General features: G+C 43.3%; 1 protein-coding gene and 1 pseudogene across 1 annotated transcript; both read left to right on the plus strand.

The window, feature by feature from the left end:
- The first annotated feature begins 5804 nt into the window (after positions 1–5804).
- Positions 5805–10711, plus strand: LOC100300449 (cationic amino acid transporter 3-like). Its single transcript, XM_024979482.2, is given in 12 exon segments — positions 5805–6174; positions 6749–6907; positions 7725–7902; positions 8129–8241; positions 8422–8644; positions 8813–8952; positions 9057–9159; positions 9340–9527; positions 9725–9891; positions 10162–10270; positions 10451–10532; positions 10534–10711. Coding segments are annotated over 12 exon segments (1869 nt in total). The 3' UTR covers positions 10571–10711.
- An 8080-nt stretch (positions 10712–18791) lies between these two features.
- LOC100848932 (cationic amino acid transporter 3-like) lies at positions 18792–26826 on the plus strand (annotated as a pseudogene).
- The last annotated feature ends 640 nt before the right edge of the window (positions 26827–27466 follow it).

Genomic DNA, 27466 nt, shown 5'->3' on the forward strand with positions numbered 1-27466 from the left:
AACAAAGGGGACCTAATTAAACTGAAAAGCTTTTGCACAATGAAGGAAACTATAAGCAAGATGAAAAGACAGCCTTCAGAATGGTAGAAAGTAATAGCAAATGAAGCAACTGACAAAGAATTAATCTCAAAAATATGCAAGCAGCCCCTGCAGCTCAATTCCAGAAAAATAAATGACCCAATCAAAAAATTGGGCAAAGAACTAAACAGACATTTCTCCAAGGAAGACATACAGATGGCTAACAAACACATCAAAAGATGCTCAGCATCACTCATTATCAGAGAAATGCAAATCAAAACCACAATGAAGTACCATCTCACACTGATCAGAATGGCTGCTATCAAAAAGTCTAAAACAATGGATGCTGGAGAGGGTGCAGAGAAAGGGAACCTTCTTACACTGTTGGTGAGAATGCAAACTAGTACAGCCACTATGGGGAACAGTGTGGAAATTCCTTTAAAGACTTGAAATAGAAATGCCATATGACTCAGCAATCCCACTGCTGGGCACACACACCAAGGAAACCAGAATTGAAAGAGACACGTGTACCCCAATGTTCATTGCAGCACTGTTTATAATAGCCAGGACATGGAAGGAGCCTAGATGTCCATCAGCAGATGAATGGATAAGAAAGCTGTGGTACATATACACAATGGAATATTACTCAGCCATTAAAAAGAATACATTTGAATCAGTTCTAATGAGGTGGATGAAACTGGAGCCTATTATACAGAGTGAAGTAAGCCAGAAAGAAAAACACCAGTACAGTATACTAATGCATAAACATGGAATTTAGAAAGATGGTAACAACAACCCTGTATATGAGACAGCAAAAGAGACACTGATGTATAGAACAGTCTTTTGGACTCTGTGGGAGAGGGAGAGGGTAGGATGATTTGGGAGAATGTCATTGAAATATGTATAATATCATATATGAAACGAGTCACCAGTCCAGGTTCGATGCACGATACTGGATGCTTGGGGCTGGTGCACTGGGACGACCCAGAGGGATGGTATGGGGAGGGAGGAGGGAGGAGGGTTCAGGATGGGGGGCACATGTATACCTGTGGCAGATTCATTTTGATATATGGCAAAACCAATACAATATGGTAAAGTTAAATAAAATAAAATTTTTTCAAAATAAATTTAAAAAAGAATCAAATATAAAAAAAAAAGAAAGAGACATGTGTACCCCAGTGTTCTTGCAGCACTGTTTACAATAGCCAGGACATGGAAGCAACCTAGATGTCCATGGGCAGATGAATGGATAAGAAAGCTGTGGTATATATACACAATGGAATATTACTCAGCTGTTAAAAAGAATGTATTTGAATCTGTTCTAATGAGGTGGATGAAACTGGAGCCTATTATACAGAGTGAAGTAAGCCAGAAGGAAAAACACCAATACAGTATACTAACGCATATATATGGAATTTAGAAAGATGGTAATGATGACCCTATATGCAAGACAGCAAGGGAAACACAGATGTAAAGAACAGACTTTTGGACTCTGTGGACAAGGGCGAGAGTGGGATGATTTGAGAGAATAACATTGAAGCATGTATATTATCATATGTGAAATAGATCGCCAGTCCAGGTTCGATGCATGAGACAGGGTGCTCAGGGCTGGTGCACTGGGATGACCCTGAGGGAGGGGATGGGAAGGGAGGTGGGAAGGGGGTTCAGGATGGGGAACACATGTATACCCATGGCTGATTCATGTGAATGTATGGGAAAAACCACCACAATATTGTAAAGTAATTTGCCTCCAATTAAAATAAATAAAAAAAATTTTTAAAGGAAATATAACATTAGCTACAGTGCAGATGACCTAGTGGACATTGTAGTAAGTAAAAGAAGTGTGACAAGAAATGACAAATACGACATGACTCCACTTAAATGAAGTACCTGGAGTGGTCATGAATAGAGACAAAAAGTAGAGTGGTTTTTGACAGGATCCCATTTGTTGAATGGGTAGAGTTTCATTTTGCCAGATGAAAAAAGTCTTGGAGTTTGGTTACACAAAATGTGAATGTACTTAACATGACCAAACTGCACAGTTAAAGATGGCTGAAATGGTAAATGTAATGCAATATGTATTTTAAGATATAAGAAATTCGGACCCTCCCCTGAGGGTAACCACAGAAGACTCGGGGCTGATACCAACACGGTAGGTGCTCCCTGCCCGCCCAACCCCATCCCCACCCCAACAACCCGGGGGTGAGGGCTATCTTCTGTGCTCAGGACTCCCTGCTTTGGTTTTTAGAGATGTCTCAGCTCCAGCCCCACACAGCTTAACCTCAGCTTCATTGACTGACCCACTGCTCCAGGCTCTGCTCCAAGGATCCAGTAAGTCTTGGGTCACCCTCTTCTTTGGAAGACTGGGTGGTGAGTTCACATCCTCCCAAAGAGACCTCTGCAACTCCAGAGTGCAGGGAGGTCAGCCCGGCTCTGAGGGTAGAGAGACCAGTTTTCCAGATGAAAACAAGAGCTGGGAGCTGTTGTGTTTGTGAGAGAAGGGGTGGGGTGGAGGGTTGGATCAAGTCTGAAAGTTGGGAAACTCTTTTTAGACTGATGTTCAAATGATATGAAAGGATACCTTTAGGATGGGGGGAAGGGAGTTTGGGTTGACAAGCACACACTGCCATATTTAAAATGGAAAACCAACAAGGACCCACTGTATAGCACAGGGAACTCTGCTCAGTGTTATGGGGCAGCCTGGATGGGAGGGAAGTTTGGGAGAGAATGGATACATGTGTGACTGAGTCCCTTTGCTGTCCGTCTGGAACTATCACAACATTATTAATTGGCTATATCACAATACAAAATAAAAAGTTTAAATTGTTGTTTTAAAAAGATTACTTTTATATAGGGTTTCCATCATATGAATCACTGATTTCAGGCTCCTGTATGCTGTTGGCCCTCCAAATTTATGGGTTCCTCCTCTGTGGATATTTGAGCAACTGTACTGATTGGATTTTGGTATGTGCAGAGGACAACTGCATGGTAATTTATATTAACTCACTTTTGGGTTTTCTACACCTGGGAACCCTGTGAAGCTGGCTGTATTATTTATCATTGGCAGCAATTTCTTAAATGGTTGTGAGATACTCATGACATAAATTAACCATCTTAATTATTTTAAGTGTACAGCTGGGGAAGAAGAAGGGGAGACAGGTTGAGGAAGTAACACTGACATGTATACACTGTCATGTGAGAAATAGATAGCTAGTGTGAAGCTGCTGTATAACATGGGGAGCCCAGTCTGACACTCTGTGATGACCTAGAGGGGTGGGATAGGGGGGATGGGAGGGAAGGTCAAGAGGGAGAGGAACAGATATATAGTTATAGCCGATTTGTATTGTTGTACGGCAGAAACCAACACAACATTGTGAAGCAATTATCTTCCAATTTTAAAAAATTTTAGGTATACAGTTCAATAATGTTAAGTATACTTACATTGTCGTGCAGCCAATCTCTAGATCATTTTTCATCCTGTAAAACTAAAACTTTATCCCCATTTTATGATAACTCTCCACTTCCCCCTTCACCCCAGCCCCTGGAAAACCACCATCCTGCTTTCTGTCTCTATAATTTGATAACTCTCGGAAGTTCACAGAAGTGGAATCATGCGGTATTTGTCTTCTTGTTATTGCCTGAGGTTACTTAGCATAGTATCCTCAAGGTTCCTCCATGTTGTAGCACACATCAGAATTTCCTGTCTTTTTAAGGCTGCATAATATTCCACTACATATATAGACCACATGGTGCTTATCCATTCTTTCATGAAAGGACATTTGGGTTGCTTCCAACTTTCAGCTGTTGTGATAATACTCTTTTGAACACAAATATCTCTTTGAGATCCGATTTTCCATTCTATGGGGTACACACCCATAGGGTGAATGGATCATATGGTAAATCAATCCACTTCTAGCTTTTGGAGGAATGACCACAGCAGATGCACACTTAACATGCACAAGGATTCATCAGCAGAATGTAATCAAGAAGAAAATGAAGGTCCAGAGAAGTGAACTTCTTCAAAGGCCCAGAGGCATTGAGGAAGCCAACATTCTAATAATATTCTCCTGGGTTCTTAATCCTTGCTCTTAACCAAAATGCTGAGCTTGGACTTAAGAGTATTGGAAGAGAGAGCCCCCTGAAGGTAACTCGTGGTCACTGGGTTATCCTAGCCCTACAGAGCCATGTAGGGACATTTCAGGCCTCAAATGAGCAGGAAGCAGAGTCCTGTCATTTCTGATTCAAAATGAAGTTTTATCCCCCCTCCCTCCAAGCAGTTGGGAGACCTCTCTGGTTTGACGCTATGACTGAGCTAGTCTAGAATCTGTCCCACCTACAAATTCCATCTCACTCTGCCCCAAAGCAGAGTTCCTATTCCATGTCACTCTGCAAGCAACAAAACAGGAAGCTCTCAGGTTTCAGGATCCTTGGTGAAAAATTATGCAGAGTCTGAGCTCTTTGATTACCAAGCTCCTAAAACAGTCACTTCACATGTATCAAAAAGGGGATGAAATAATGATGATAACAATTTTCCCTGTGTTATACAGGAAAGGAGGGCAAAGATGGTATAGTTTGTGAAAACTCAGAAAAATTAATATGCTCCAGAGCTGGTTGATTTCAATTAAAAAGTCATATTCTTAACTATTCATTTATTAAACTGTTCATTTATTTATTCATGCATGCTCAGTCATGTCTGACTTTTTGTGACCCCATGGACTGCAGCCCACCAGCCTCCTCTGTCCATGGACTTTTCCAGGCAAGAATACTGGAGTGGGTTCCCATTTTGTCTCGTGCATCTCCTGCATTGGTAGGCAGAGTCTTTACCACTGAGCCACCTGGAAGCCCCTCTTATCCACTCAACTTATACCAGTTAAGCAGCTTCTGTGTGTCAACACTGCATTTGAGGCTTTTTCTTCTCAAGAAGCAGAAAGCTTATGCAGAATCTTCGGCTGGTCTAATAATTAAATTGATATGAGACAAATTAACAAATTTAATTTGCTGTGTATGAGAGCCCCATAAAAACTTGAGGCTGAAGAGAGTCAAGCAATGGAAGCTTATATGGTATCATGAGTTTAACAGAACAAGGGAAGAATCTGGAGCTCCAAAGGGGAGGAAGACAGCCCAGAGGAAGATGGAAAGAGCAAACGTTTGGGGAACAAATGTTTGCCACTCCAAGCCAGGAAGACTTTCTGAGATTAAAAAGTTCTCTCTGTTAATAGCTCTCTTCCTGGCATAGGTCCCCTAATCCAATTATTTTGAGCAGTTAAGGGAGAGGCAAGGAGCTTCTCCAGAGTCTGCTGGGTCTTAACCGCCTTCAGTTCAAAGTCTACCCACCAAAGGGGTACATTTGGGGAGAGATAATCCACTCCATCTCACTTCCCTTCAAGCAATGCTGTCAGTAATTTTGAATCATATTAAAAGATGTATTTATGTTTAAGGAACCAAAGCTCAGACACAGAGAGCTGCCCAATGTGTCCATTTACCTGCTCCCCATCACTCCATTGCTCTATAGAATTGGACTCCCAGGGTCAAGGGCAGATGTGACTTTTTTTTAGTGGAAGTAAAGTTGTTTGCATCTTGTATTAATTTCTGCTGGACAGCCAAGTGATTCAGTGATACATATATATATTCTCTTTTTCATTTTCTTTTCCATCATGGTTTATCACAGGATATTGAATAGAGTTCCTTGGGCTACACAGTAGGACCTTGTTGTTTAAGATGGACATTCTTAATAACTTAGTGTCTTGCATTCTCAGCAGATCATAGCCTCCTCAACTCCGTCTAGGATGCTGCGTCAGTATGTTCGCCAACTTGGTCAGAAGCTGCTACACAAGCAGCCACTGGATCCCATAGAGGAGTCTGAGAGTCCTGCAGCTCATCTAAACACACTGGACCTGGTGGGTTTCGGTGTGGCCAGCACCTTGGGAGCAGGTGTATACATCGTGGCTGGTGCAGTGGCCAAATACATAGCTGGACCAGCGACCATCATCTCCTTCTTGGTGGCTGCCCTGTCTTGTGTGATGTGTGGGCTCTGCTATGCAGAGTTATGGGCCAGGATACCATGTTCTGGTTCTGTGTATCTCTACAGCTATGCCACCATGGGACAACTGTGTGCCTTCATCACTGGCTGGAACCTTATCCTGTCCTTAGTTGTTGGTGAGAGGTTCTTGGGGGTGGAGAGGCATGGGGTTTAAGATCAGGAAGTGAGGAGAGAGAAGGATTGGGGTCTTCTCTCATTCACAAACATTTTGTTATCTATCTTGTTGAGGAGGAGGATACCATTGTCAGGAAAACCCCACAACTTCATTGTACTCAGGTCTATCCTGTTTCTTTAAATGATGATCCAGGAAACCAGAAGGAAAGGGAACTGTAGGGAGTGGGTGAGAGGGAAGCATGCCCCACAGGCTCATCCATTCACCATATTGAATCTTTGGTCAGCTGTTGCCTTCATGGGATTTTCCTTTACCCTGTGATTTAAAAATTTCAGCTCTCATCTCCCAGCCTCCCTGGTCCCACTTTCCTGTGTTCTTTTTCTGGCATAACATTGATCTCTTCCTAATTATACCAAATAATGACCTATTTTGTGAGTTATCTGCGTCTGCTCTTCCCATTCCAAGAAGAAAAACTCTTTCAGATTGGGTAGTTTGTCTTTTTTTTTTTAATATATCCCATGGCACATAGACAAAAATCAATTTATGTTTGTTAATGAATATTCCTTCTGCCGCTGCAGCCACTACCTGTTTGTCCAAAGCCTGGAGCATCACCTTTGACAGCTTGATTGGAAACCACATCTCTCAGGCATTAGAGGGGACTTTCCCTCCGTATATGCCCTCTTTTCTGGCCACGTATCCAGACTTTGTCGCTCTGGGCCTGTTGCTGGTAATGATTGGTGAGAAGGGGACAGAGACAGGAAGAGAAGAATTGGATGTGGAGCAGGAGCTGGGGAGGGAAAGGCTTAGGTGCAGAATTAGGGGGGTTAAGACTGGAAGGAAAGGTGACAGGAGGGGAGGACACACACTGTTGTTTTTTATCCTTGGCACCATTGACAAATTGGGTTGGATCATTCTTGGTGTGGGGGGTTGTCCTATGCATTGTAAGGTTTTTAAAAAATCAGTGTTGTGTATAGAGTAGCAAACATTCCAAGCCTTTACTCACTAGACACCAGTGATGCCCTCCCTGCCCCCAAACTCTGACACCCAGAAAGTCTCGACAGTGCCAACTGGTTGTGAGGCAAAATCACAGAGAATCATTGACTTAGACCAATAAGCTTTCTCCTCTGTATTGAGGCCAAAGATTGCTTTGTTTTTCAATTGAAAGGAAGTCCTCATAGCACAAAATTAATAATTTTATTGTTCCCTCCCAGCTTTATTTAGATATATTTGACATACAGCACTGTATAAGTTTAAGTTACACAACCTGATTATTTCACAGATATATATTATGAGATACGAAATCAACCATCTGAAAGTGTACAATTCAGTGGCACTTAGTACAATTACCATGTTGTGCAACCATCATCTCCATCTACTTTCAAACATGTTTACCTCCCCAAAAGGAAAGACTGCTCCCAGTACCCGTTGAGCAGTCATTATCCATCCACCACCTCACCACAGTCTGCAACTTCCCGCCTCTGGCAACCATTAGTCTCCTTTCTCTCTCTATGGATTTATTTATTTTGAGTGTTTCATATTCCATCTATCCCACAGGAGTAATGCTTCTGGGACCTCACGCATCACCGCTGATTATCATAGTGTTCACAGGCATCAACATTTTTGTTCCAATCTTCACGATCTTCTCTGGCTTCATTAAGGGAGACCTGCACAACTGGAAGCTCACAGAACAGGACTACAGACTGAACATATCTGGATCCAGCGATATCTATAGGTTAGGAGGTTATGACCCTTGGCCAGAGTAATGCTTGTGAAGTGGGGGAGGGGGCAGTGCTGAGCTGGGAATATGGTAGGGACTAGAGAGATCTGGGCTGATGAATCCACATGATCAGATGATGGGGGTGCTAGAGCCCAGGACTTGTGGTATGAAGGGAGGAATCCAGTAGAGATGGCTGAGCACACCCAACCCATGTTCTTCCTCATTCCTTCTCTCACCATAGCTTGGGCCCTTTCGGTTATGGAGGGTTTGTACCCTTTGGCTTTGATGGGATTCTCCGAGGAGCAGCTCTGTGCTTCTACTCATTTGTTGGTTTTGATGGCATTGTCATGAAAGGTAACATGGTTATTGTGAGTCCCATAAAGGGTTTGGGCACAGTTTCAGCTGCCCGTTGGGACAGGGGTTGGTAGATGGTTAGCCTGCTTTGGAAGATGCAAGAGGAAAGGGGATTTTTTTTCTCCTGTTTGCTTTCACTCCAGTGTGTTTTCCTGACCCAGTACTTCCACCCACCTACAGGGAGAGAAGCCCGAAATCCTCAGCGTTCCATCACTTTGAGCATGGTGATCTCCATCTTTGTTGGTTTTTTGGCGTACTCTGGTGTCTCGGCATCAATCACCCTCATGGTGCCCTACTACCAGATTCATCCTTTCAGCCCCTTACCGCAGGCTTTTCTCCACGTTGGGTGGGACCCTGCCAGATATGTCATGGCTATTGTCTTCTTGTGTGCTCTTTTATACAGGTCAGTGTCATGGTTTTCTCCCTGTTTGATGTCAAATTCTTAGGCATCTGTCCATTGGTATGAGAGATAAGAGAGCAAGACACCTTACCCCATGTAGACAAGGGAGGAGATGCCCTAGGCTATCCCTTGCCTCCAAGTCCCCACATATGTTTCCATTTTCTCTTCCAGCCTCCTGGGCACCATATTTTACATGTCTCAGTTGGTCTGTGCAATGGCCAAGGATGGGCTCCTTTTCCGGGGCCTTGCTCAGATCCATGCCCTCACAGGTACCCCTGTCATGGCCATAATGTCTTCTGTAAACCTGGCAGGTGAATAAATGAAACACACTCCTTCTCCAATCAATTTCCTTAACTTGGATTTTTCTAGTGGTTTCTCATCCCACTTTTCCACCTTATTCCTGCCCTCATTCTAGTCATTATGGTGTTACTCTTGGACCTCCGTCATATTGTGGAACTCATGTTAACTGGGATCATGCTTGCTTACACTTTGGCGACTTTTTCTGTGCTTGTCCTCAGGTAAGACTCCACTACACCTTGACTGGGAGTCTTGGACCCCTAGGGGTTGATGGGGAGGTAATCGTCTTCTGGTTTCATGCTGCCTTCTATTTCTGGTTAAGGCAGGAAAGAGATGAATAGATTGTCTGATGTTGGGTTAGTAGAGACTGCTGTTATTATTGCCTTGGTACCTCTATTCAGGTACCAACCAGACCTGAAGGAGAAAACAGGAGAGGAAACTGAGATGGAGCCTAAAGCTGAAGAAAGTCCTTTGGACTCTGTACCTGAAGGAGGAAACTCAAATGTTCTAAAGAGTCTGTGGTTCCCTACCAGCACCATCCCCACCCAGAAATCTGGCCAGATTGTCTATGGATGTGCCTTCCTGCTTGGTGAGCAGTGGGATTTCTCTTTTGTTGCATTCTGAAATTAACAGGATGGGGTGGGATTCTGTGTCTTTGAGAGTTGAGGAGTCTTATATCTATGATGGCCTTACCTGATGTGGGCAGCCTGGGGAAGAGTGTGACCTGAGCTCTGACATCTTTGTCTTCTGGGTCCAGCCTGTTGTCCTCCACCTTGACCCTTGCAGTTCTCCTGCTGACCATAATGAGCCTGGTCCTGGCCCAGTGACCCAGCCAGGTGTTCTCTGGAGACCCTGTGCTCATAACAGTAGCTGTGCTGCTGCTGCTGCTCATCACTGGGGTCACAGTCATCATCTGGAGGCAGCCCCAGAGTCCCTCTTCTCTTCACTTCAAGGTAGGTGACCTTATGTGCTCACAGTGTCCACCTTGAGTGAATGACGTCTGCATGCTTTAAGGTCTAAACATCCTTCGCTGGACAAGGAAATGAGGGGAGTTGCTAAAACCAGTGGACCTGTCCCTGATCCACATGCACTGTTTAAAAATCCAGTCTGAGTAGGAATTGAACACAGAGGCTGAGGACTGGTCTTCTTGCCCATTTGGAGTAGTACAGTCTTCCTTTCAGACTTCTTGGCTGTGTTCAGGGATGAACTGACTCTGCCCACAGGCCCCTGCTCTGCCTGTCCTCCCACTGGTCAGCACCTTCGTGAATGTTTACTTGATGATGCAGATAACCTCTGGGGCCTGGGCCCTATTTGGAGTCTGGAATGCCATTGGTAAGTTACTTTCTGGGCTAAAGAGGCCTCTTGGGTGACTGAACCTCTTACTCCATCCACAAAGTGTGTCAGATGCCATAATAGGAGGCCTTTTATGACTTAGTGACTAAACAACAACTGGACATTTGTAAGTGGAAAGAATGCCTACTTCACCTTCTCATTGCCTCCTTTCTCTACTAGGATCTATCATATACTTTGGATATGGGATCCGACACAGCCTGGCAGGGAACAATTATCAACAGCCACCAGCCTCCACCCCCCAGACTTGACAAAAACATCCCTAGTGCTGAGTCATCTTAACCACAGGAAGTAGATGCTGTGTGGAATCCCTCCATGCACTGGAGGATCTGCTGGTTCAAGGGGCACTGTGAACCTCTATGGAGTGTGAACATGGTGTGCATTGATAGCTGTGTATTCACTAACAGAAGACAAAATGACTTTAATGTTGTATAATTTAAAAATATAATACACATACATGGAAAGTCTGTGTTTCAGCAAGATTAAACTTTCTGTAAAAGAATATAAGGTACAAGACTACATATAAGAATGTAAGCAGCAAATGGAGGAAGAAATAAAATACTAATCATCCCAGAAAAAGCTCCTCCTTGTGCTTATTTCCAGCAAAAAGATAGAGATTGCCACATAGGAAGGAAACTCAGGTCCCTGTATTGTGTCATGAGTTGCACTTTATGCAGGAGGAAATAGCAACCAACTCCAGTATTCCTGCCTGGAGAATCCCATGGGTAAAGGAGCCTGGTGGGCTACAGTTCATAGGGTCTCAAAGAGTCAGACATGCCTGAGCAACTAAGGAGCAGCAGCATAATTAATATGCATAAGATATGTATATATAATATACTGATTAAAATATATGTGTTCATTGTTTATCTAAATTCAGTTTATCTGGTTGTTTTGTAACATTATTTGCTAAATCTCTCAGCCCTTGGTCTCTATGTATGTTCTCTGTACTCTAAAATCCTATGGTACAAGGACATTAGTTACATTTCCTTAGGGCTCACCCTTGTGACCTTTTTAACCTTAATTATCTCATTTTAAAATAATTTTCTTCATTTGAAATGTGAAGTGTTAGTCACTTCAGTCATTTCCAACTCTTTGTGACCTCATGTATTGTAGCCCTCCAGGCTCCTCTGTCCATGGGATTCTCCAGGCAAGAATACTGGAGTGAGTTGCCACTCCCTCCTTCAGGAGATCTTCCTGATTCAGGGATGGAATTCATGTCTTTCATGTTGCAGGCAGGTTGTTTACTCTCTGAGCCACCAGGGAAGTCCCTTCTTCATTGAAGTATTAAATTTATTTATTTTTGGCTGTATCAGGTCTTATTTGTGGTGCTCAGGCTCAGTAGTTGCCAGGTGGGCTTAGTCCAGACAAAGGATCAAACCCCCGTCCCCAAAAGTGAAAGGTAGATCTTAACCACCAAACCACCCTTCTACCACATATAGTCACATTCCAAGGTCCTAGAGATTAAGACATCAACCTATGAATTTGAAAGCAGAGTTACCTTCAGACCATGACACTTGACCCCTTTATGCTTCCTGGTACCTGAAACAATGCTTGGAACACAGTAAGTGCTCAACTATATTTGATGAGCCATATAATGAAAAATGCAGACATATCTGTAATATTTTACATGGTAAATCTTTTATTTACCAGGAATTATCAAAGGGAGACCACAGTATTTGCTTTGGAGGGGAAATATTTTGTTAAACTACTTAGAATAGAAAATGAGTCTTTAAAGCCATGTCTCATCTATCAATGCTGCATCCTAGACCATGTTGCAGGAGAAAAGAAACGCAGAGAGAAATTGGGAAGAGGACAGCGAAGAGAATGGGAGGGGAGGCAATGAGGCATTCTGTGAGATGACAACGTCTTCCCTTGATCTGGCCTCACTTTCATATGAAAATCATGAAGTGATGGATGTAGGTGGGCATCTCATGGAAACCTGTGAAGGCTTTTTGAAATGATTATTCTTGGTGTAGATTGATTAGGGAGATAAAACAATTGGCAGAAGCAGGAGACAGAGCGAATCATGGAAGTTTTACTCCACAGAAATTCATTTAAAAATGGGTGGTTCCCACAGGGCAGGGAGTCACTGTGTGGTTGTGAGCAGGGCAAGAAGGTGAGGAAGGAATTTGGGAGATGACTGAGGGTCTGCTGTCTTTCCAGGGATAGGGGTACAAAAAGGCAAAATGGCTGTCTGAGGAGGCCTTACAAATAGCTATGAAAAGAAGAGAAGCGAAAAGTAAAGGAGTAAAGGAGAGATATACCCATTTGAATGCAGAGTTCCAAAGAATAGCAAGGAGAGATAAGAAAGCCTTCCTCAACTGTCAATGCAAAGACATAGAGGAAAACAATAGAATGGGAAAGATAGAGATCTCTTCAAGAAAATTAGAGATACCAAAGGAACATTTCATGATACCGCACAGTATCTATAAAAATACTGAATCACCATGCTATCCACCTGAAACTAGTATGATATTATAAACCAACTACATTTCAATCATCAAACAACAAAGTAGACATCTATTTTCAGTGAGAAGCTGTGAAGGATTTTTAAAATGATTATTCTTGGTGTAGATCAGCTAGGAGGATAAAACAGTTGGCTGAAGCAGGGCAGGAAACAGAGCAAATCATTAACAGGTTATTCCCCTAATATTCATAAAATGGGAGGGTCCCACAGGGAGTCAGTGAGTGGTTGTGAACAAGGCAGCAAGACGAGGAAGGGGTTTGGGAGATGACTGAGGGTCTGCTGTCTTTCCAGGGACAGGGGTACAACGTGGACACCCTCCAAGCTTCACACATTTCTCTCCCCCCACCCCATGCCTCCCCACTTTACTGGCTACGTGAGCCTGGAAAAGTCACCTAACCTTCCCTCTAACCCTCTAAAGGCTTGGCAAAGAAGTGGAGAAATAAGACACAGGATGAGTCCTTACATAACCTATGTAAAATTTCAGAGGTGAGGTGTTTGACTTTGTTGATGAATTTAAATAACAATCAAGGTAATTGAAAAGAGGGACTTCCCTGGCAGTCCAGTGGTTAGGATTCCGCAATTTGAGCCGCAGAAAACTAAAAGCCCATCAGCTATGTGGTGCCGCCAAAAAAAAATAAAATTTTTTTTATTTTTTTAACGTTAAATCAAAAAGCTATTTCTGTAACATCCGGTTTTTTAATATAATAACTAGAATTATGACTGATGACAATTTACCAGGACATATCAGATTTTTAGGAATTTCATATGATTTTTAGAACATACATTAATAACATTTATCCTTCCACTATAACCTTAGAAGGTTTACCGTCACTTGTTTCACAATGACACTCATGTAATTATATGTACCAATATGCCTAATTATAATGAGTTTAATATCTTTATTTGAGATGCTTCAGGGGCTCCCTAAAAAAAATCCTCAAATTAGCTAGAGGTCAAAAAAATACTTCATTTAAAACTTTATTAGAGCCCGTAAATACTTCATCAAAGAGGATCATAGGTCTCTGTGAAACAATAATTATCCATCTACCAAAGTGACAATAAAATATTTCAAAAATAAATACAGACACTTACAACAGAGTATTACTGTTATCAAATATAGGAAACAAAACTCTATATCTGCACAAACTTACTTTTTTTTTTTTATATTGTAAAGTTTAAAAATAAAATAAAATTTACAAACTTACTTTTAATATTAAAATTCACTCGGTTAAAATTTATTCCCATCTTATCCAGTCCTGAAGCCAGAAAAGAAGTGTTTTTAAAGCTCCTTTTCCACAAACTTTCTATAATTTCCTTTCAGTTCAGTTCAGTTCAGTTGCTCAGTCGTGTCCAACCCCTTGCGATCCCATGAATCACAGCATGCCAGGCCTCCCTGTCCATCACCAACTCCCGGAGTTTACTCAAACTCATGTCCATCGAGTCGATGATGCCATCCAGCCATCTCATCCTCTGTCGTCCCCTTCTCCTCCTACCCCCAATCCCTCCCAGCATCAGAGTCTTTTCCAATGAGTCAACTCTTCGCATGAGGTGGCCAAAGTATTGGAGTTTCAGCTTTAGCGTCAGTCCTTCCAACGAACACTCAGGACTGATCTCTTTTAGGATGGACTGGTTGGATCTCCTTGCAGTCCAAGGGACTCTCAAGAGTCTTCTCCAACACCACAGTTCAAAAGCATCAATTCTTCGGTGCTCAGCTTTCTTCACAGTCCAACTTTCACATCCATACATGACCACTGGAAAAACCGTAGCCTTAACTAGATGGACCTTTGTTGGCAAAGTAATATCTCTGCTTTTCAATACACTATCTAGGTTGGTCATAACTTTCCTTCCAAGGAGTAAGCGTCTTTTAATTTCATGGCTGCAGTCACCATCTGCAGTGATTTTGGAGCCCAAAAAAATAGTCAGCCACTGTTTCCACTGTTTCCCCATCTATTTGCCATGAAATGATAGGACCTGTCTGGAACCACGTTAGGCATTATTGACAAAATGGAGGCACGGCCCCAACCCCCTCTCCTCATCTCACAGGCACGGTCCCAGGATGAAGGAGTTAGGCCTTGTGATTCTGACTTGTTCTTTCCTTTCTTCAGTTGAGTTGGCTGGAAAGAATGTTAAGGTGCTTGAGAGAAGAAAGCACAAAGCCTTCTACAGTTGTGCCCAGAAAATAATCTATAAAATAACCATTGACATTTGTTCAAGGATCTTTACAAAGAATGTCCCAGGATGAGCACGTAGGCCGCAGCTTGAGGCCATGGGAAGGATTATTATCTGAGACCTGTTTGTGAGGGGAATGTTTATGGCAAAAGAAGTTTGCTGAGTTTAGGGTTTAGGATTAATTAAGAATAGTTACTCTTGAGAAATTTGTATGCAGGTCAGGAAGCAACAGTTAGAACTGGACATGGAACAACAGACTGGTTCCAAATAGGAAAAGGAATACGTCAAGGCTGTATATTGTCACCCTGCTTATTTAACTTCTATGCAGAGTACATCATGAGAAACGCTGGGCTGGAAGAAGCACAAGCTGGAATCAAGATTGCTGGGAGAAATATCAATAACCTCAGATATGCAGATGACACCACCCTTATGGCAGAAAGTGAAGAGGAACTAAAAAGCCTCTTGATGAAAATGAAAGAGGAGAGTGAAAAAGTTGGCTTAAAACTCAACATTCAAAAAACGAAGATCATGGCATCCAGTCCCATCACTTCATGGGAAATAGATGGGGAAACAGTGGAAACAGTGTCAGACTTTATTTTTCTGGGGTCCAAAATCACTGCAGATGGTGACTGCAGCCATGAAATTAAAAGACACTTACTCCTTGGAAGAAAAGTTATGACCAACCTAGATAGCATTCAAAAGAAGAGACATTACTTTGCCAACAAAGGTCCATCTAGTCAAGGCTATGGTTTTTCCTGTGGTCATGTATGGATGTGAAAGTTGGACTGTGAAGAAGGCTGAGCGCCGAAGAATTAATGTTTTTGAACTGTGGTGTTGGAGAAGACTCTTGAGAGTCCCTTGGACTGCAAGGAGATCCAACCAGTCCATTCTGAAGGAGATCAGCCCTGGGATTTCTTTGGAAGGAATGATGCTAAAGCTGAAACTCCAGTACTTTGGCCACTGCATGCGAAGAGTTGACTCATTGGAAAAGACTCTGATGCTGGGAGGGATTGGGGGCAAGAGGAGAAGGGGATAACAGAGGATAAGATGACTGGATGGCATCACTGACTCACTGATGGACATGAGTCTCAGTGAACTCCGGGAGTTGGTGATGGACAGGGAGGCCTGGCATGCAGTGATTCATGGGGTCGCAAAGAGTCGGACACGACTGAGTGACTGAACTGAACTGAACTGAAGCCTTTTTAGGAGATAATGATCTTAAGATGCTAGGGGCAAACATCCTAGGATTTAGAAAGATAAAAAATAAACTGAGGGATGTAGCATGAGTTACAATGTAATCACAAGTTAAGTACAGTAAATCTGGGTGGGGGAAACTAAAAACCTCAAACCTCTGACCTAATGCTTTTGTCAAAGTATAAAACAGAATTTGAAGCTTGAAATAAACATGTAGTCCCATACTTTGAGTCAGAGACTACATCATCATTGCCGACACCGTCCATCTCTTCAGTTTGAATCCCTGGCTGCTGGAGCTGAAATCCGGCAAGGACCAGATGCCATGATCTTAGTTTTATCAATGTTGAGCTTTAAGCCAACTTTTTCACTCTCCACTTTCACTTTCATCAAGAGGCTTTTGAGTTCCTCTTTACTTTCTGCCATAAGGGTGGCATCATCTGCATATCTGAGGTTATTGATATTTCTCCCAGCAATCTTGATTCCAGCTTGTGCTTCTTCCAGCCCAGCATTTCTCATGATGTACTCTGCATAGAAGTTAAATAAGCAGGGTGACAATATACAGCCTTTTCCTATTTGGAACCAGTCTGTTGTTCCATGTCCAGTTCTAACTTTTGCTTCCTGACCTGCACACAGACTTCTCAGGAGGCAGGTCAGGTGGTCTGGTATTCCCACCTCTTTCAGAATTTTCCACAGTTTATTGTGATCCATACAGTCAAAGGCTTTGGCATAGTCAATAAAGCAGAAATAGATGTGTTTCTGGAACTCTCTTGCTTTTTCAATGATCCAGCAGATGTTGGCCATTTGATCTCTGGTTCCTCTGCCTTTTCTAAAACCAGCTTGAACATCTGAAGTTCACAGTTCACGTATTGCTGAAGCCTGGCTTGGGGGATTTTGAGCATTACTTTATTAATTTCCTTTACTACATTCCAATTTTGTCTCATGTTTCTCTGCTCTCTTTAATGTCACTTTAGGATAAAATTACCTTCTTCCCCCTTAACAAATGCATGTTCATTCCTTATAACTTTTAAAAATTTTCCTTGAACACAAAGACATTTTCCTTATTAATTTTGGAGCTCTCAGTTCACTTCAGTTCAGTCACTCAGTCGTGTCCGACTCTTTGCGACTGCATGAATTGCAGCATGCCAGGCTTCCCTGTCCATCACCAACTCTCGGAGTTCACTCAGACTCACGTCCATCGAGTCAGTGATGCCATCCAGCCATCTCATCCTCTGTTGTCCCATTCTCCTCCTGCCCCCAATCCCTCCCAGCATCAGAGTCTTTTCCAATGAGTCAACTCTTCACATGAGGTGGCCGAAGTACTGGAGTTTCAGCTTCAGCATCATTCCATCCAAAGAAATCCCAGAACTGATCTCCTTCAGAATGGACTGGTTGGATCTCCGTGCAGTCCAAGGGACTCTCAAGAGTCCTCTCCAACACCATAGTTCAAAAGCATCAATTCTTCGGTGCTCAGCCTTCTTCACAGTCCAACTCTCACATCCATACATGACCACAGGAACAACCATAGCCTTGACTAGTCGGACCTTTGTAGGAGCAAGTGTCTTTTAATTTCATGGCTGAAATCACCATCTGCATTGATTCTGGAGCTCAAAAAAATACAGTCAGCTACTATTTCCACTGTTTCTCCATCTATTTGCCATGAAGTGACGGGACCGGATACCATGATCTTAGTTTTCTGAAGTTGAACTTTAAGCCAACTTTTTCACTCTCTTTCACTTTCATCAAGAGGCTCTTTAGTTCTTCTTCACTTTCTGCCATAAGGGTGGTGTTATCTGCATATCTGAGATTATTTACATATTTCCCGACAATCTTGATTCCAGCCTGTGCTTCATCCAGTCCAGCATTTCCCCTGATGTACTCTGCATAAAAGTTAAATAAGCAGGGTGACAATATACAGCCTTGACAAACTCTTTTTTGTATTTGGAGTCAGTCTGTTGTTCCGTGTCCAGTTCTAACTATTGCTTCCTGACCTGCACACAGACTTCTCAGGAGGCAGGTCAGGTGGTCTGGTATTCCCACCTCTTTCAGAATTTTCCACAGTTTATTGTGATCCACACAGTCAAAGGCTTTGGCATAGTCAATAAAGCAGAAATAGATGTTTTTCTGGAACTCTCTTGCTTTTTTGATGATCCATCAGATGTTGGCAATTTGATCTCTGGTTCCTCTCCTTTTCTAAAACCAGCTTGAACATCTGGAAGTTCACGGTTCATGTATTGCTGAAGCCTGGCTTGGAGAATTTTGAGCATTACTTTACTAACATGTGAGATGAGTGCAATTGTGTGGTAGGCTGAGCATTCTTTGGCATTGCCTTTCTTTGGGATTGGAATGCAAACTGACCTTTTCCAGTCCCGTGGTCACTGCTGAGTTTTCCTAATTTGCTGGCATATTGAGTGCAGCACTTTAACAGCATCATCTTTCAGGATTTGAAATAGCTCAGCTGGAATTCCATCACCTCCACTAGCTTTGTTCATAGTGATGCTTCCTAAGGCCCACTTGATTTCACATTCCAGGATATCTGGCTCCAGGTGAGTGATCACACTATTGTGATTATCTGGGTCGTGAGGATCTTTTTTGTAGTTCTTTTGTGTATTCTTGCTACCTCTTCTTAATATCTTCTGCTTCTGTTAGGTCCATATCATTTCTCTAGAGTGGCGAATGGCCAAGAGGAAATACCCCACATCCAAAGTAAGGAGAAGCTGCTGTACTCTGCTGGAGCAGCTGTGAAGAGATACCCCATGTCCAAGGTAAGACAAACCCCAGTAAGATGGTAGACACAGAGGGGGCACACAAACTGAAACCACAATCACAGAAAACTAACCAATCTAACCATGTGGACCACAGCCTTGTCTAGCTCAATGAAACTAAACCATGCCATATGGGGCCACCCACGACAAAGTGTGGCCCACTGGAGAAGGGAATGGCAAACCACTTCAGTATTCTTGCCTTAAGAACCCCATGAACATGGTGGGGATGCAAACTAGTATAACCATTATGGAGAACAGTGTGAAGATTCCTTAAAATCTGGAAATAGAACTGCCATATGACCCAGCAATCCCACTACTTGGCATACACACCGAGGAAAACAGAATTTAAAGAGATATTACACAATGTTCCCCAATGTTCATTGCAGCACTGGTTATAATAGCCAGGACATGGAAGCAACCTAGATGTCCAACAGCAGATGAATTGATAAGAAAGCTGTGGTACATATACACAATGGAGTATTACTCAACCATTAAAAAGAATACATTTGAATCAGTTCTAATGAGGTGAATGAAACTGGAGCCTATTATACAGAGTGAAGTAAGCCATAAAGAAAAACACCAATACAGTATACTAACACATATATATGGAATTTAGAAAGATGATAATGATAACCCTATATGTGAGACAGCAAAAGAGACACAGATGTATAGAAGAGTCTTTTGGACTCTGTGAGAGAAGGCAAGGGTGGGATGATCTGAGAGAATAGCATTGAAACATATATATTATCATATGTGAAACAGATCACCAGTCCAAGTTTGAGGCATGAGACGGGGTGCTCCAGGCTGGTGCACTGGGATGACCCAGAGGGACGGGATGGGGAGGGAGTGAGGAGGGGAGTTCAGGATAGGGAACACATGTAAACCCATGGCTGATTCATATCAGTGTATGGAAAAAACCACTGCAATATTATAATGTAATTACCCTCCAACTAAACTAAATAATTTTTTAAAAAAGATCCATAAACAGTATGAAAAGGCAAAAAGATAGGACACTGAAAGATGAACTCTCCAGGTCAGGAGATCAGTGGATAAATAAATCCAGAAAGAATGAAGGGACAGAGCCAAAGCAAAAACAACACCCAGTTGTGGATGTGACTGGTGATAGAAGCAAGATCCGATGCTGTAAACAGCAATATTGCATAGGAACCTGGAATGTTAGGTCCATGAATCAAGGCAAATTGGAAGTCGTCAAACAGGAGATGGCAAGAGTGAATGTCAACATTTTAGGAACCAGCGAACTAAAATGGACTGGAATGGGTGAATTTAACTCAGGTAACCATTATATCTACTACTGTGGGCAAGAATCCCTTAGAAGAAATGAAGTAGCCATTATAGTCAACAAGAGTCCTAAATGCAGTACTTGGGTGAAATCTCAAAAATGACAGAATGATCTCTGCTCATTTCCAAGGCAAACCATTCCATATCACAGTAATCCAACTCTGTGCCCTGACCAGTAATGCTGAAAAAGCTGAAGTCGAAAGGTTCTATGAAGACCTACAGGCCTTTTAGAAATAACACCCAAAAAAGATGTCCTTTTCATTATAGGGGACTGGAATGCAAAAGTAGGAAGTCAAGAAACACCTGGAGTAACAGGTAAATTTGGTCTTGGAATACAGAATGAAGCAGGGCAAAGTCTAATAGAGTTTTGCCAAGAGAACGCACTGCTGGTCATAGCAAACACCATTTTCCAACAACACAAGTGAAGACTCCACATGGACATCACCAGGTAACCAACACCAAAATCAGATTGATTATATTCTTTGCAGCCAAAGATGGAGAAGCTCTATACAGTCAGCAAAAGCAAGACTGGGAACTGAATGTGGCTCAGATCATGAACTCCTTATTGCCAAATTCAGACTGAAATTGAAGAAAGTAGGGAAAAACCATAGACCATTCAGGTATGACCTAAATTAATCCCTTACAATCATACAGTGGAAGTGAGAAATAGATTCAAGGTATTAGAACTGATAGACAGAGTGCCTGATGAACTATGGATGAAGGTTCATGACATTGTACAGGAGACAGGGATCAAGACCATCCCCAAGAAAAAGAAATGCAAAAAGGCAAAATGGCTGTCTGAGGAGGCCTTACAAATAGCTATGAAAAGAAGAGAAGCGAAAAGCAAAGGAGAAAAGGAGAGATATACCCATTTGAATGCAGAGTTCCAAAGAATAGCAAGGAGAGATAAGAAAGCCTTCCTCAGCTGTCAATGCAAAGACATAGAGGAAAACAATAGAATGGGAAAGATAGAGATCTCTTCAAGAAAATTAGAGATACCAAAGGAACATTTCATGATACCGCACAGTATCTATAAAAATACTAAATCACCATGCTGTCCACCTGAAACTAGTATATTATAAACCAACTACATTTCAATCATCAAACAACAAACTAGGCATCTATTTTCAGTGAGAAGCTCGTGAACTGCAACTAGAGAGTAGCCCCCGCTCACAGCAGCTAGAGAAAGCCTTCATGCAGCAAGGAAGATCCAATAGAGCCAACAATTAGTTAAACATTTAAGAAGAATTCTCCCACAAGAGGGAGCAGGAAGAGTGGAAAGTGTGTACTGATGCAAAGAGAGAAAACCCCAGATTATACCACCACCATGGAACAGAATGCCCCGGCTGAAAGGAAGCACCAAAGGTTTGAGGAGGTGTCTACTACTTCAACTGGGGCTTTCATGATGGCTCAGCAGTAAAGAATCTGCCTGCAATGCAGGAGACCTGGATTCAATCCCTGGGTTGTGAAGATCCTCTGGAGAAGGAAATGGCCACCCACTCCAGTATTCTTGCCTGGGAAATCCTATGAACCAAGGAGCCTGGTGGGCTGCAGTCCATGAGGTCTCAAAACATCAAACACAACTGAATGACTTACACTCACTAGTAACATGCCACAGAGTATAAAATTTGTCACCTGAAAATTTTTTGTGTGCCCAGTTCAGTAATGTGGCACGTTTTTATGCAGCATGTTTTGCTTCCCTCAATCCTCTTAAACTTCCATTAACTTTGAAACATATTAAAAGTCTTCCTTGTGTTTCAGAAACTAAAGCTCAGAGATGGAGAACCTGCCCAATGTGTCACTTTGCCTCCTCCTCCCCATCACTCCATTGCTGGGTGAAATTGGACTCCCAGGGCCAAGGGGAGGTGACACTCTTCTTGGCTTTGTGTCTTGTTTCTTCTGCAGAACGTAAACTCCTCAACTGTGTCCTGGATGCTGCATCAGTATGTTCACCAATTTGGTCAGAAACTGGTCAGCAGGCGGATGCAGGACACAAGGGCAGAGGTTGAGAGACCTAGAGCTGATCTGAACGCCTTTGATCTGGTGGTCTTGGGTGTGGGCAGAACCCTGGGAGCTGGCATGTACATCCTGGTTGGTGCAATGGCCAGAGTGAGAGCTGGACCAACGACTGTCATCTCCTTCTTGGCGGCCAGCCTGTCCTGTGTATTGTCTGGGATCTCTACTATGCAGAGTTTGGGGCCCTGGTACCAGGCTCTGTTTATGCGTATCTCTACAGCTACATCAACTATGGGACAACTCTGTGCCTTTATCACTGGCTGTAACCTTATATTGTCCTTAGTCATCAGTGAGATGATGGGGTGGGGAAAGGTGTAGGGCTTAAGAACAAGTTCTAGGAGGTGGGGTTTAGGTCTTCACTCATTCCTGAGCACTTTGTCATTGATCTTGTGGGGTTAAGTAGATAATAGTGGCAGGAAAACCCCACCAATTTATTGTTCTCAGGTCTATCTTGCTTTCCTTAAATGATGGATGGAGAACCCAGAGGAAAGGGAGCTGTAGGGAGTGGGAAAGATGGAGGCATGACCCACAGGCTCATCCCCTCACTATACTGAAGTCTTTGTTCAGCTGTTACCTTCATGGAATTTTCCTTTACATCTGGTCTTAAAATTTCAGTCCTCACTTTCCAGCCCTCCTGGTCCCAACTTCCCATTATATTTTCTTGCATAACATTGATCCCTTCCTAGAATATTAAATAGTTGACCTATTTTGTGAATCATCTGAGTCTTCCCACCCTAACCCTAATGAGAGTATTCTGTTTGGGTTCCCCTCTCCCCAAAATATATTCCACATTGGAAATCAATTTATGTTTATCAGTGAATGTTCCTTCTTCTGCCGCTGCAGGTATTGCCTGTATAGCCAGGGCCTGGAGCTACAACTTTGACAGCCTGATTGGGAAACAACTCTCTCAGGCGTTACATGGAACTTTCTCTCCACATACGCCCTCTTTTTTGGCCACGTACCCAGACTATTTTGCCCTAGGCCTGGTGCTGCTCTTCACAGGTGAGACAGTGATAGGATGGGAAGAGTGGGGTGTGGAGGGGCAGATGGGGTGGGAAAGGCTTGAGGGGACAGAGCGGTGGATGATTAAGACTGGAAAGAAGGATCTGTGATATTAGAGACAGGAAGACAAGAGAGAGACCATTATTTCCCTTTCTTGGCATTACTGACAATTTGGGCTGGATCGTCCATAGGTGTAGAGATGTGCATTTCAGGTTTTAAAAAAATCATTGTTGGATGTTGAGTAGCATCTCTGACATTTACTCACTAGATACCAGTGACACCCACCCAAACTGTGAAAATCAGAATGCCTCAAGACATTGCGAAATATCCCTTGGGGGAACGAAATCATTTCATTTACTTAGATCTATTGGTTTCTTCTCAGTATTGAGACCAAAGATGTGTTTTCAATTGAGAGGAATTGGTTGGATGGCATCACCAACTCAATGAACATGAGTTTGGGTAGGCTTCAGAAGTTGGTGATGGACAAGGAGGCCTGGTGTGCTGCAGTTCATGGGGTCGCAAAGAGTCGGACATGACTGAGCGACTGAACTGAACTGAACATTGCATAAAATTAAACATTATTTTTCCCAGCTTTACTGAGATACAAAAACAACACTGTCCAAATTTAAGGAGTACTCATGATGATTTAGTTGATGCATATGTTGTGAGATGATTGTCACAGTAAGACATTAACTATCTTACAGTGTGTGACTCAGTGGGACTTAGTACATTCACAATGGAGTGTAACCATCACCTCTGTCTAGTTTCAAACATGGTCATCACCCCAAAAGGAAACCCTGCACCCACTGAGCAGACACTGTCTGTCCATTGGCCATACCACCACAACCCTCAGCCCCTGGCAACCACTGGTCTGCCTTCTGTGTCTATGGATTTAGTTATTTTGGGTGTCTCATATTCCATCTTTCCCATAGGAGTACTGGTTCTGAGAGCTTGTGAGTCGACCCTGCTTTACAAAGGGTTCACAGACATCAACATTTTGCTTCTCAGTTTCCTCATCCTATCTGGCTTCATTAAGGGAGACCTGCATAACTGAAAGCTCACAGAACAGGACTACAAACTGAACACATCTGAATCCACTGACACCTCTAGGCTAGGAGAGTTCTCTTGGCCATTGTAATGCCTGCGTAGTATGGTACAGAGCTGGGAACATGGTGGGGACTAAAGAGATCTGGGCTGATGGATCCTGGTGTCAGAGGACCTGGAGCCCAGGACTTGTGGTATTAAGGGAGGAGTCCAGTAGAGATGGCTACACTCACCTCAGCCACATTCTTCTTCATTCCTTCTCTCACGATAGGTTGGATGATCTGGGTTCTGAAGGGTTTGTGCCCTTTGGCTTTGATGGGATTATCCATGGAGCAACAATGCCATTCTATGCATTTCTTGGTTTTGATTCCATTGCCATTAGAGGTAACATGGTCACGATGTGTCTTATCAGGGATTTGGGCACAGTTTGGGCTGCCCTTGGGCTTAGGGGTTAGGAGAAGGTTAGCTAGCTTTTAGACATAGAGGAGGGAATTTGACTTCAGCGTTCCATCCCCTTCAGCATCATAACGATCTTCATCTGCTTTTTGGTATATTTTGGTGTCTGGGCAGCACTCACCCTCATCGTGCTCTACTACTAGATTCATCCTGACAGCCCCTTGTTGCAGGCTTTTCTCCATGTTGGGGGGGCCCTGCCAGATATTTCATGGCTGTTGGCACCCTCTGTGCCCTTACATCCAGGTCAGTGTCATGGTTTTCTCTCCATCAACTGTCAGATGCTGAGGTATCCCAGCCCTTGGGATTGAGAGACAAGAAGGAAGGACACTTTACCCCATGTAGACGAGGGAGCAGAAGACCCAGTTGCTCCTGTTTCTGCACGTCCTCACACATGTCCCCATTTTCTCTTCTTCCAGCCTCCTGGGTACTATGTTCACCACACCTTGGTTGATCTATGCAATGGCAGATGATGGGCTCCTTTTCCATGGACTTGCCTGATCATACAGGCACCCCCATCATGGCCATCTTGGCTTCTGGAAATCTTGCAGGTGAACAGACAAAAATCCACTCTTTCTTTGATCAACTTCCTTAACATGCATGTTTCCAAATATTTTTCACTCTCTCCCCACCTTGTTTTGCCCTCCTTCTAAGGGTCATGGCATTACTCTTCAAGCTCACTGACTTTGTGGACCTCATGTTAATTGGAACTCTGCTTGCTTACTCCCTGGTGCCTTTTTCTGTTCTTATCCTCAGGTGAGACTCCACTACACCTTGACCTCGGGTTTTGGGCTTGTGGGGATTGATGGGGATTAATTCTCTTCTGCCTTCTGAATGTCCTGCTCTGCTTAACTGAGGAAAAGGATAGGTTATATTGTCTGATGTTGGATGAATAGAGACTACTGTTAATATTATCATAATGGCACTAATTCAGGTACCAGCCAGGTGAGAATTCAAGCAAGAAGGAGAAAACAGAGGAGGAAGTTGAGATGAGGACTGAAGTTGAAGAATGTTCTATGGACTCTGTACCTGAGGCAGGAACTTCAAACATCCTAAAGACTGTGTGACCCCATCAGCACCACCCCCACTCTGAAATCTGGGCAGATTGTCTATGGATATGCCTCCCTACTTGGTGACCAGTGAAATTTCTCTTTGGTCATATTCTTAAATTGACAAGATAATGTGGGAGTGTGTGTCTTTTTCAGTAGAGGAGACTTGTAGCTCTGATGGCCCTTCCTGATGGGGGCAGGCTGGGAAGGTGTGTGACCCAAGATCCTGACATCTTTGTCTTCCGGGTCCAGCCTGTTCTCCTCCTCCTTGACCCTTGCAGTTCTCCTGCTGACCATGATGAGCCTGGTCCTGGCCCAGTGGCCCAGCCAGGTGTTCTCTGGAGACCCTGTGCTCACAACAGTGGCTGTGCTGCTGCTGCTGCTCATCACTGGAGTCACAGTCATCATCTGGAGGCAGCCCCAGAGCCCCAGTCCTCTTCACTTCAAGGTATGTGACCTTCTGTGCCCAAAGTGTCCACCTTGAGTGAAAGGGGTCTGTGTACTTTAGGTCTAAACATACTTGCAGGACCAGGGAAGAAGAGAAGTTACTGAAACCAGTGAACACATCCCTGATCCACACTCAGTGCTTTATATACCCAACCTCAGTAGGCACTGAAGGCAGAGCCTGAACAGAATGAAAGTCTTCCCACCCACATGAGGTAAGGTCTCCCTCTCAGACATCTGGGTGTGTTCAGGGATGAACTGACTTTGCCCACAGGTCCCTGCTCTGCCTGTCCTCCCACTGGTGAGCAACTTTGTGAATATTTACTTGATGATGCTGATGACTCCTAGGACCTGGACCCTATTTGGCATCTGGACAGCCATTGGTAAGAGGCTTCCTTGGAAAATAAGACTCCTTGAATGACTGAAAACAACCATCATACTACTACCTCTCCCCTAAACTGTGTCAGATGCCATAATAGGAGCCCTATTGGGCATTTGTAAGTGAGGAGAGTGCCTACTCTTCCTTCTCACTGTCTCATTTCCCTACTAGGATCTGTCATATACTTTGGATATGGAATCCAACACAGCCTGGAGGAGAACAATGAGCAAGAGCCACCAGCCTCCACCTCCCAGACTTGACAAAAACAACCCTGCTACTGAGTCATCTTAACCACAGGATGGTTAAGATGGATGCTGTGTGACATTCCCCCATGCACTGGAGGGTCTGCTGGCTCACGGACACTCTGAACTTCTATGGAGTGTGAATGTGGGATGCATTTACAGTCATTAATTTTTTGCCAGTGGACAAAGTGACTTTGAAAGTGAAAGTCGCTCAGTCATGCCCAACTCTTTGTGACCCCATGGACTATGTCAGTTCAGTTCAGTCATTCACTCGTGTCCGACTCTTTGCAACCCCATGGCATAGACTATATAGTCCATGGAATTCTCCAGGCCAGAATACTGGAGTTGGTAGCCTTTCTCTTCTCCAAGAGATCTTCCCAAGCCAGGGATCAAATGCAGGTCTCCTGCATTGCAGGCAGATTGACCAAGAAGTCTCCTCTTGGTAATTTTCTAATCACTCACTCACCTTTACTCTGCTGTTAGCTATGACTCCCTGATTTTGAGCCCAATCTCAATCCTGATAGGGCTTCCATTGTGGCTCAGCTGGTAAAGAATCTGCCTGCAATGCAGGAGACCTGGGGTCATTCCCTGGATTGGGAAGATCTCCTGGAGAAGAGAAAGGCTACCCATTCCAGTATTCTGGCCTGGAGAATTCCAT

This window comes from Bos taurus, chromosome 18 (assembly GCF_002263795.3).
Source record: "Bos taurus isolate L1 Dominette 01449 registration number 42190680 breed Hereford chromosome 18, ARS-UCD2.0, whole genome shotgun sequence".
Taxonomy (NCBI): domain Eukaryota; kingdom Metazoa; phylum Chordata; class Mammalia; order Artiodactyla; family Bovidae; genus Bos; species Bos taurus.